Source organism: Saccoglossus kowalevskii, chromosome 8 (genome assembly GCF_978046115.1).
Source record: "Saccoglossus kowalevskii chromosome 8, keSacKowa6.1, whole genome shotgun sequence".
NCBI classification, from domain to species: Eukaryota; Metazoa; Hemichordata; class Enteropneusta; family Harrimaniidae; genus Saccoglossus; species Saccoglossus kowalevskii.
Window position 1 is genome coordinate 18,619,315 of NC_140648.1, and position 12,062 is coordinate 18,631,376.

A 12,062-nucleotide genomic window follows, 5' to 3' on the forward strand; every position below is an offset into this window, starting at 1 on the left:
AATTGCAACGTGTCGTCTAACGGTGTCAAATCAGAAATGACAAATTGAGCAACAGAATCCAGAAATCTAGATTTCGTCTTGTTTGTAAAAATGAACAAGTAGAAGATGATGAATACCGTTTTGACTAGTATGTCCATGTTAAGAAGACTTCAGAGATAAATACCTACCAAACTATTTTCATAATCCCGAGTTCATTATAATTGTATTCTACAAGCTTGTTTGATCCATTTGATACCAAATATTTAACTGTGTGGGCTTTGTGAAAATGTATGTCAAGGATAATGCGAACGCATGGTTTAGTGATTATCTTACTAGTCCACAACAGTGACGGTTTTTATTAACGGAATAACCCACTGTCTTTAGACTTTGGTGTATCCAAAAACAATTTACTAGGTCCATGGTTATTTGTTATTTATGTTAATAACTAATTTAATACTGAATTGCAAAAGTGTTCTTATTTTAATGACGCTGCTTCATTTTTCGCGTATAAAAATAAATCAATTTATAATTCCGGCCTGAATCATGTTCAGGAAAGGGTACATTGAATAAGCTAACTATTATGCTATGTGCTGATGTGGTCTGGTCTAGCTGTGGATCAACATGTACTAATCGGTTACAACATTAAACGTGAACGTTTACAAAATAGATCTGCCAGGGTTATTCTCTAGTCTGAACTTAAGTTGCTCTCAAATTGTATGCTGAAGTATTTGAAATGGTTATCATGTAAAAATCGATGGAGCCGACTCCAAGAAGGCATATACTTAATTCAAAACAATACAACTATCAAACACGTCTCAGAACAAATAATTGTGTTTAAGAAATAAGAAGCCTTATATCACTAGTAGACAAACTTACATGTTGTAGAACAATAAGTAATGAGTAATCTGACCACCAAGTTCCTGGTGCATAATATTGATAGGAAAATATAATGGTCGTTCAATTTGGACAACATGCAGGTGAATATTTGATGACAATATATTGAAAATAAAAAGCAATTTCAATGAATATCCCCGAGTACCACAGTTATTCGGCATCGTTTAACATAACATGAACCAAAAAACATAGAAGGGCAACGATTTCAGTGTCAAAACAACTTTTCGGGATGACTCCAAGTGCCATCCGTATTTGCACATGCGCAATAACCTGTGAACAAAATCACGTTCCACGAACTCCTCCACACTTGACGTGTGAAATATTAATTTCAACTCTGACGCTTATTATTAGTTTTATCGTAATATTTGATAACTATGCGCATATGTAGGTCGGTCAGTCACGCAGTGACGTACAATTTAATTAAAATGTATTTAATGAAATATACATTCGAATTAAACGTAATCGGGATCGAAGTTGTTTGTCGCGCAGCTGTTGTCTGGCTGACATTTAGCCGATATATTACGCAGTCAACGCAGATGATTTAATAGCATGGCTTACTAACGTCGATAAATGCGAGTTTTATTTCGAGCCAGGATGAGAATTAAACTACGACAACTTGTGCTCTTATTGTCTTTAATAACTCTCCTAATGACGCGTTCTGTGTTTTATCATGCTTTGAACAACACGTTAGATGTCTTCTATGCGACGCAGGTAAGCTAGTTGTACCATTTTACGTCGCTGTTATACGTGGTGATGTCATAATAATATGAAAACTACACGCGAAGTATTCGACTGGGTATATTTTTGGACATTGGAAGATTATATTTAATAATTAGTTCATTTAAATTTGTGATAATAATAATTTATTAGTAAAGAAATTCCATTGCATCTGTTAAACACTGATCGAACATCGAGTGCCCTTGCGTGATGGGGTATTGCCAGAAAATAACGCCTTGATTATGCCGTTCTATACCTCATAAACACAACACGACTAAATCCGCTGTCCGTCTTTAATACCGATACACGTTTACAGTCTTTGTCAGTGACTGTGTTTAACTGATTATGGCGTTAATATATGCGCGATTTCATCACATTATTACTTCAACCTCAACACTTGTATTCATATATGGAAATTGTGAGGCGCTCATTAGTTGTCTAGTTTCATATTGTTGTTCAACCCCAGTAATTGTAATATTATTATGTATTCATATAGAGATTGTAAACTCCACACTTGTACTCATATAGAGATTGTAAACTCCACACTTGTATTCATATACAGTACAGATTGTAAACTCCACACTTGTATTCACGTGGAGATTGGAAGCTCCACATTTGTACTCATATGAAGATTGTAAACTCCACACTTGTACTCATATAGAGATTGTAAACTCCACACTTGTATTCATATAGAGATTGTAAACTCCACACTTGTATTCATATACAGTACAGATTGTAAACTCCGCACTTGTATTCACGTGGAGATTGGAAGCTCCACATTTGTACTAATATGAAGATTGTAAACTCCACACTTGTACTCATATAGAGATTGTAAACTCTACACTTGTATTCATATGGAGATTGTAAACTCCACACTTGTATTCATATGAAGATTGTAAACTCCACACTTGTACTCATATATAGAGATTGTAAACTCCACACTTGTATTCATATACAGTAGATTGTAAACTCCGCACTTGTATTCACGTGGACATTGGAAGCTCCACACTTGTATTCATATGGAGATTGTAAACTCCACACTTGTATTCATATGAAGATTGTAAACTCCACACTTGTACTCATATAGAGATTGTAAACTCCACACTTGTATTCATATACAGTACAGATTGTAAACTCCGCACTTGTATTCACGTGGAGATTGTAAACTCCACATTTGTACTCATATGAAGATTGTAAACTCCACACTTGTACTCATATAGAGATTGTAAACTCCACACTTGTATTCATATGAAGATTGTAAACTCCACACTTGTACTCATATAGAGATTGTAAACTCCACACTTGTATTCATATAGAGATTGTAAACTCCACACTTGTACTCATATAGAGATTGTAAACTCCACACTTGTATTCATATAGAGATTGTAAACTCCACACTTGTATTCATATGAAGATTGTAAACTCCACACTTGTACTCATATAGAGATTGTAAACTCCACACTTGTATTCATATAGAGATTGTAAACTCCACACTTGTATTCATATAGAGTACAGATTGTAAACTCCGCACTTGTATTCACGTGGACATTGGAAGCTCCACATTTGTATTCATATGGAGATTGTAAACAACACATTTGTATTCACATGGAGATTGCAAACAACACAATTGTATTCGTATAGAGATTTTAAACAACACACCTGTATTTATATAGAAACTGAAGTTGTCACATATGTATTCATATGGAGATTGTAAACTTCACACTTGTACTCATATGAAGATTGTAAACTCCACACTTGTACTCATATAGAGATTGTAAACTCCACACTTGTACTCATATGAAGACTGTAAACTCCACACTTGTACTCATATAGGGATTGTAAATGTAATATCTGTCCCTATCAATAAATAGTCAACACATTGCTTTTGGTCCCGCTATTCAGCCATGTTGGATTCTATATATTTTTAGTAACAACGCACAATGCAATGCGCGTCTCAATGACGTCATACATAGCAAAGATATAACAAACGCCAAATGGCAACAATACTAAAACTATCGTTTAACGTCTGGATATTACATTTCTGCCTTTCTTATGAGATTATGATTTTCATCATACAAGTTAATAGTAAGCATGTATATCATAATACGATGGAACGATATTGTTTTTTTCAAGAATTCATATGCTCAAGAGGTTGTGATACTTTCATAAACGATATTCTCGATATTATATAACGATAACAATATGTATATAAAGTAACATAAATTAACCTATCTGGATGATTATCTCTTTCGCGTTAATTTCTTCTTCTCATTAGCATATGGTTAACAATAACATATCAGTTAAGAGTTCAAACATAATCAATCAAGAGTCACAATATTCAGTTAAGAGTTCACTCGTAATCATTCAAGTAAGCTGGTCTGCGTCTGTTCCTCTGTGGTCTAATAACTGGTGGTTCAGATTTCAGTTTGCTTGGTGTATTGCAAACAGTTTCTGATTCTGCTTGTTGCTCTGGTTGTCTCACTTCTTGCTCTTCCTGATTGGTCATCAGTAGTAGTTGTTCTCTCCAGTCTTCAGAATCTAACTCTTTATTGTGAGTTAGAGGTATTTGTTGTCCTTCATCGATGTTCTGGACTACTGCATTCACAAGCTTGAATTTGCTTGCATCACGGTATGTTTCTCTTCCATCAGTGATACGTCTGCCTGCAATACTTGATCCATCAATTCGGTAGATGATGTAGAATGCTGGTTCATAAGCTGTTGTCCATTTGTTCTTCTTGTGTTGCTTTACTAGAACATAATCACCTACTACAAAGTTATATGCTTTGGTGTTTCTGTTCTCAGCACTGCGTTTCAGTCTCTGTTTATACAGTCTCTATCATTAATGATAATATCTCGTATAGTCTCTTTATCTTTATCTCTCATCTGATGATCAAGCTTTGTTCTCACTTGTCTTTTCATCAGTGCTTCATATGGTGTTGTATTTGTTGCTGGGTGCGGTGTTGAACGGTACCCTGTTAGCATTTCTTGTACGGCGGTTTCACAGTCTTTGCCTTGAAGATGTGCTATTCTTTCGGTTTTGTTTAGCATCTTCATGAAACTTTCTGCTGCCCCATGGGCTTGTGCATGTTCGGGTGTTACAAGATGGTGATGAAATCCTTCCTCTTTTGCAAAGTCTGCAAACTCTCTGGAATTGTAAGGTGGACCATTGTCACTTTCTAGCTGCCTTGGTGTACCATGTGTGGCAAACATTTTCTTGGGCTTTTTCTGTTGAGTACACGGTTTCCACTTCTGGGTATCTGGTTCTCTTGTCGATGGCCACTAGATTATAACGCCCATCCGGATACGGTCCTCCAAAATCAACTAATATGACATCCCAGGGTTTCTCTGGTATGGTAGTCATTTTAATTGGTTCTTGTTTATGCTGTTGAGTAGTTACTTGGCATTCATAGCATTGACTTATGATCTGCTCAACAAGATTGTTCATCGCTGGGAACCAATATTTCTCTCGCAGCATCTGTTTGGTTCTAGTCATCCCAAAATGACCTAATTTGTGAGGTGCTTTGATGACTTTACGGTGTAGATTTCTTGGAATTATAATGCGATTTAGTCTAAAGATCAATCCTTCTGCTGTATATAATTCATATCTTATCATGTAGAAAGGTGTGATGTCTGGGTCTTTCTTGTGCTGCTCCCAGTCACCTCTAAGAATAACATTACTTAGTTTCTGCAGTTGACTATCTGTTTCTGTTTCTTCTTTGATCCGGTCCATCACTACTGCATGTTCATCAACTATCACCTGCTTGATGATCTTCTCTGCAGTATCTGTACCAGTTTCTGGTAGTGGGTGTCTAGATAGAAAGTCTAGTGGGTCTGCTGCATCCTTTCCTGGCTCATAGACTAATTCATAATCTACATTCTGCATGTCCATGACCCATTTCTCTATTCTTGGTGGTAGTTTCGATGTTGCTTTGTTAAACATCGGTAGCAGTGGTTTATGTGCTGTAATGATTTTGAATCTTGGTGCTCCTAACAGATACATGCTGAACCTGTTCTTTGCCCATACCACTGATAAAGCATCTTTCTCTGTTTGGCTGTATCTTTTCTCTGCACTTGTCATTGTTCGGCTGATGAAGTGCACTGGTTGCATACCTTTTCTGCTCATCTGGAACAACCCAGCTGATGTGATTAATGTGATTGGTTAATGTGATTGGATTTGCTGGATTAAAGTATGCCATGGTATCTTCACCTGTGATGCTTTCTTTGAGTTTCTCAAAAGCTGTATTTTCTTCTGGCCCCCATTTGAACTGGACACTTTGTGTGTCAGTTCTCTTAATGGTGCAGTCAGTGATGTATAACGAGGAATAAATTTGGATAGGTAACCAATCATCCCTAGGAAACTTCTCACTGCTAAATGTAGCAAGTGCTCGTGACTCTGGGTCAAGTAAAAGTTGATGGTATCCCTGTCTCATATCTAACTTGGAAAATACCACACAATCATTGAATTTGTATGTAAAGTCTTCTCTCCATAACTTGTTTGGAACTCTCAAATCAACACTGGCTCTGATCATGTGGGGTTCTAGTTGATCATTTGGTATCTTGCGGAATCTAGGTTTCGGTTGTACTACTAGTGGTAAACACCATGTCACAGGTTCCCCCTGAGGTACTTCCTCAAAGATCCCCTCTTCAGTGCATCGCTCTAACCATTGCTTTAAAGGTTTCTGCAGGTAGTATGCCACTGGTCTAGGTCGCTGTGCTATTGGTACTGCTTCTGGTTTCATGCTAAGCTTGGCATAAATCTCTTTGTCATGCTTTATATCTCTTATTCTTCCTATGCCACTGAATAACTTGCTATATTTGCCAGTTATGTCTTTTAACTGATTTCTGTCTTTTGTGACAGCCTTGGGTTTGATTCTTAAGCTATTGGTTTCTGCTAGTGACCCATCTGGTTGAAATTGTATCATGCCTAACTTGATGAGGGTGCTTTTGCTGATAAGTGGAGGTGAGTTAATTCTGCCCTTGACCACTATGAATTTGGTCGCTGCTCCACATGTCTCATTTCTCACAACGGTCTTGAATTCACCTTTGACAGGTAGGCTGCTTTGCAAAGTGTTGAGCTTGACATGACTCTTCTCTAGTGTATGTACATATATATCATTAGATCTGTGTACTAATTCTTACAGTTACAGTCTTGTTACTGTTGTTGATTTCACTTATCTTTCTTACTTGTTTGAAATGTTTGACAGTTTGTTTGAAATATTCATCATCAGAACTTGTATCACTGCCTTGCATCTGCTCTGTAGCTCTTTTGATACTTTGTTTTTGTTGTCTTCTCCAGTTGTATGTACTGTGTTGATTGGTGTCATGTCTAGATTTTTGTCTGTCAGTTTCTTTCATGCCCTCATCTCTGTTGCTGGTTTTACATACTGCAGCAAAGTGGTTCCATTTCTGGCATTTTCTGCACTTTTTGCCATATGCATGACAATTTTGACCTTCCTTATGAGCTTCATTTAATCCACAGTATCCACACGGTTTCTGTTGAATTTTTGTTTTTCCCTTTTCAAATGTACCTGATTTCTTGTGTTGCTTATATTGCCTTACTTTAGCGACGATTTCATGTCACATAGCTGTAGTGATGTGTCCTCCAACTGAGCTGCTTCAGTTAGTAGTTGTGTCAAAGACCATTCTTTATTAATGGCTTTCTGGATTATGGCCTGTTTGTCAATTGTTTGGATCAAATGTTCCAAAATTCTCTCATCACAATTGGTACCGAACTCACATTCATTAGCCTTTTCTCTGAGCCTGGCTGCATAAGCCATAGTGGTTTCATTCATTTCTGGTTTCATCTTGAGAAATAAATATCTAGCGTGATGCCTATTTTTCTTTGGGGTGTAGTATGCATCAAGTTTATTCTTCAATTTTTGATACACATCGAGGCCAGCTGTAGTAGGATCAGGTAAACTTTTCTCCAATCTCGCTATTTCTTTTCACCCATAAATTATCAACGCATCTTTCTTGTCTGTAGGCTCTGTTATTCTAAAATACCGAAATTCTCGTTCAATGCTTTCTAACCACTCTTCCCAAGCTTTGCCAGTTGTTATGTGATCATCAGCATGTGTGAACGGTTGGCATTTGAGGTTTCTAGTTTCTGTGACAACGGTTACTGCCATCGGTGCGTCGGCCATGCTTTCTGTGTACATGTCGCAATTCTCACATTGTCGCTGTTTTCTCAGTCAGTTTCTGGACAAATTGTTTTGCTCAAATTTATCACACAGTCACTTTGGCACTCACCAGGTATTTAGGATTGCCTTCCCGTGGTTCTTTCGTCCTCGTCGCCAATGTAATATCTGTCCCTATCAATAAATAGTCGACACATTGCTTTTGTTCCCGCTATTCAGCCATGTTGGATTCTATATATTTTTAGTAACAACGCACAATGCAATGCGCGTCTCAATGACGTCATACATAGCAAAGATATAACAAGCGCCAAATGGCAACAATACTAAAACTATCGTTTAACGTCTGGATATTACAGTAAACTCCACGCTTGTACTCATATAGAGATTGTAAACTCCACACTTGTATTCACATAGATTGTAAATCACACACTTATATTCAAAGAGATTGTAAACTCCACACTTGTACTCATATAGATTGTAAACTCCGCACTTGTATTCACGTGGAGATTAGAAGCTCCACATTTGTATTCATATGGAGATTGTAAACAACACATTTGTATTCGTATAGAGATTTTAAACAACACACCTGTATTTATATAGAAACTGAAGTTGTCACATATGTATTCATTGTAAACTCCACACTTGTACTCATGATATGGAGACTGTAAACATCCACACGTGTATTCATATAAAGATTGTAAATCACGCACGTGTATTCTTACGAAAATTGTAAACTCGGTACTCATATGTCACAATATATCAATGTCACAATAAGTTTAATATGTATTTGACCGTTATTGCAGGTTAACAAAACAAATGAGACAGTTATGGAGGGGCACTGGTCACAGAGTAGTGCCGTTACGCCATTTGACGACGTCTTGGATCATTTAAAATATCCTGTACTTACAGAGAACGAAGTACAGCAGAGCAGTAACACCGTGTCAAAGAAATATTTGCTGCCCATCATACGAGTACTTGGTGGAGGCAGCAACGTACAGTTTATATCATTTGCCAACGCTGTGAGATTAGCGTTGCGTCTGAACAGAACGCTTGTAATGACGCCCTTCTTTCACCACGGCGCGCACGCCAGAGGCTACACGGCGGGAAATATGAGGAATTTCAATCAAACTTTCGATAGTGAGGTTCTCGCAAATCTTCTCCCCGTTGCTACCGTCCAAGAATTTCTTGAACACTGCGAGAACGGGTCGTCTTCGATTCGCGTCATATCAAGGGCCGGTTACAGCAAAATGTATAAACCAACAGTGGCCATGTTTCGTTGGATACATGGCATCAGACTGCCGCACGCTGAACCGGCGGCTTTCACTCCAGGCATCGAGAAAGATGACACACCGTGTCTTGCAGTTTACAATCCTTCCAATTTTTCAAACCACTACAAGGGAACTCACCACGTTGTCATGAAGCACCTTGAAAGGGCGATGTACATCCGAGAAGCAGCTGACGCTGCGATGACGCGCATGAGCGAGGGAAGGCCTTTTATAGCTCTGCATTGGAGGAACAAAACCGGAGAAGGGTAAGCCCGGGGAGTACTTTACGGGTCCAGTACTTCCAAGCCCCCCCCCCCAAGACAGACAAAAAACTTATTTTTCACCCAGTTTATTCTGCCAGACATATTATTAAGGCTTGAACGATGATTTGAAGCGATTTTTTAGCTTTAGATTATAGAATTTACATCTGGCGGCACATAAAATAGAGCTTTAGTTTCCAATGGCCATATGCCGCTAAATTATTGTTGAATTTATTAACCATAAATTGCTAATAAAAGTGTAAAACTGAGTGTTGGATGGTGAGGATTTGGGAAAATATTATAATATTGATTATAATATTGTTTTTATAAAAGGTATTCTGACCCGAGTGTAAATTGTCGCGTGCCGCTGATCATGTCGTTGGTTGCCCAGCAATCGTCATGGTACAGAAATTTGTGATGCGAAAAAAGAAAAGAAAAAAATATATATATAACTTTGGTTCGAAAACAATCACATAATTATCAGGGCTGTCTGGTGTTCAGGGAGAAAAAAATACACAAAATTGACATCTAAATGTATAGTAGCAGACTTAGTTCTGTACGTTTCATAGACAGAAAATATGGAAACTGTCAAATTTACAAATTGGTTCTTACCCCTTTTTGATTTGATTTTAAAATATAGTTCCAAACAAATTATTTCATTATCTCGAGTTTCCAAAAAAAAAAAGTCAAAGATTTGTTTTCAATTCAACAGTCTCGTGCATTAATCCACTTCAGTAATGTCACATTTAAATGATTTACCTTAAACAATCATTCTAAGTTTATGTTTATAACACAAATTGGTCCGTGAACCAATTTTTCACATATTTTGTTTTCATAGATTAAAATAATATATTCTCAAAAACTGTATTAATGAACCTTCTTGGACGTAATTACGTCGAAGAAGCGCGCCGTCGCTAGATGGCGCTGCTCATAGCAATGATGTATTATCTACCGCATGAATTGGGTGTTCTTTTATATAGATGCGTCTTTGGTGAGAGGGACATAGAATGGTGTAACAGAACGCAAAAACTAATCAGCCTAGCAGCCAGGTCCATCGTTCCTTCCATTGCACTGCTGATGAAAGCCCATAAGATTGACTGTATCTATGTTGCCCATCCACTGTGGTCTAAGGTACGTATTACATATACACACGTGGAGAAAGTCCGTTGAGAGTTTTTACTAGCCCAAAAAGAAACCCGAATAAGAATCGATGTAGTCTCGATTGATTTTGGGGATTGTTCCTGAGTTTCCCGAGTTTTAGACAGAATTACTATAATAAATGAAGTCAATAGAAGATGTCTTGGTCGGTGGCCCGGGGGGGGGTACTGGGGGTACCCTTTATCAGACAGAAATAAACTCAAATTGCCTACCCCTTTTTAGACGAACTGTGGATATTTGACACCCCTTTCCTGACAGTGAGCACAAATGGTACCAAGGAAAAAGCAGGTGGCCTCCAGGGGATGGACTTTGACGATTGAAATGAAATTACAGAAAGAAAAAATCAGCTTCATTCTCCTGATTGTTGGATCACTCAAGCTCTAGAGACAGTCTTTGGAAAATATGGATCCCTTTTTCGACAGCAATAATGAAAAAAAGATACCCCTTTTCAGACAGACAGGGAAAAATAACATACCCCTTTTCAGACAGAAGTGGTGAATTTGGGACCACTTTAGGCGGCACATTTACATATAGCCCTTCAATGTGAGTACCTCCGGGGGGTTGCCATTTTAGACCTACAGTTCATCTAGTGTCCCAATGTAAATCCATTTACACGACTGTGTATGTCTTTCCTTCCAATGCAGGAAATTATCAGATATCTAGCAACGCAGATTCCTCGAAATCGAATATTCACTTCCGATAAGATACGTGCCTTTAATTTGCCGCACCTGAAACCAATCTTTGATGACAACTACAAGATCTCTCTGCTGGAGCAAGAAATATGTCTCAGTGAGTATATAGGTTGAAACAAATCGTGACGTCATTAGGAAATAATCTTTTCTCAAGCGATGTTTTATCTGGGCCAAAAGAGAAAATATATATTTCGAGAAAGCTCAGATTTGCACACACAAAATTGCAGAGCGCCCCCAACTTACGATGTGTTTTGTTTTTGGTGTTTACCTCTTGCGTACACCATGTTTTCCTAAGACTTTCTGATTTAGCCTCAGTTTCCTATTTTTCTTCAAAACTTGATAAGCTGACGTAATGATGTAATATTATATGCGGTATTCACTCTCATTTTCCTTAATCAGATTATTTATCTTTCGCATTGCAGATGCCGTAGTATTTCTGGCTGACCATCGTTCAAACTGGTCACATTTCGTCTCGAGAGGGCGCAAGACGAGAGGACTCGGAACTAGTCTCAATCTAAAGAAACTTCCCGGTGTTCCGAGTGCACTGACCGTGTTGCTATGACGACGTATTTTTTTGCAATATAAATCAGTCCCAGTAAAGTCAGCATTTTTTACATCTCATATTAGATATATTATAAGTGATTATATTCATCCACCGGCTCCAAATACAGTCAACCTTGCCTGAACCGAACTTCTCTGCGTAAACCGAACACCTTCCCATCAGTACCATAAACCGAGAGTTTATCTCATTCTGGCGTTCAGTTTCGACAGATTTCCCATCGATATCGTCATATTACAATATTTGTAATATATATTTATATTTGTAATCCATTTCTCAGGAAGACAGTATGGTCTATATAAAAACACCGCTTACATAATGTTGTCATTCACTAGCGAGGTAAAGTCGTTTGAGGATGTTTGTACCATTATATTGGAAAAAACATGATCTTGAGCCCATCT

At 37.8% G+C, this 12,062-nt stretch overlaps 1 protein-coding gene across 1 annotated transcript in view; it reads left to right on the plus strand.

Annotated features, from left to right (window-relative positions):
• The first annotated feature begins 1,461 nt into the window (after positions 1–1,461).
• The window catches only part of LOC144349434 (uncharacterized), an 11,113-nt gene continuing 512 nt past the window's right edge, over positions 1,462–12,062 (plus strand). Inside the window, exons 1-5 of the mRNA XM_085502736.1 lie at positions 1,462–1,584; positions 8,531–9,258; positions 10,233–10,383; positions 11,055–11,199; positions 11,525–12,062. The exon at positions 11,525–12,062 is cut by the window's right edge and continues 512 nt beyond it. Coding sequence (XP_085358862.1) covers positions 1,468–1,584; positions 8,531–9,258; positions 10,233–10,383; positions 11,055–11,199; positions 11,525–11,664 — 1,281 coding nt within the window. The 5' untranslated portion in view covers positions 1,462–1,467 and the 3' untranslated portion in view covers positions 11,665–12,062. The remainder of the gene's footprint in view (positions 1,585–8,530; positions 9,259–10,232; positions 10,384–11,054; positions 11,200–11,524) is intronic.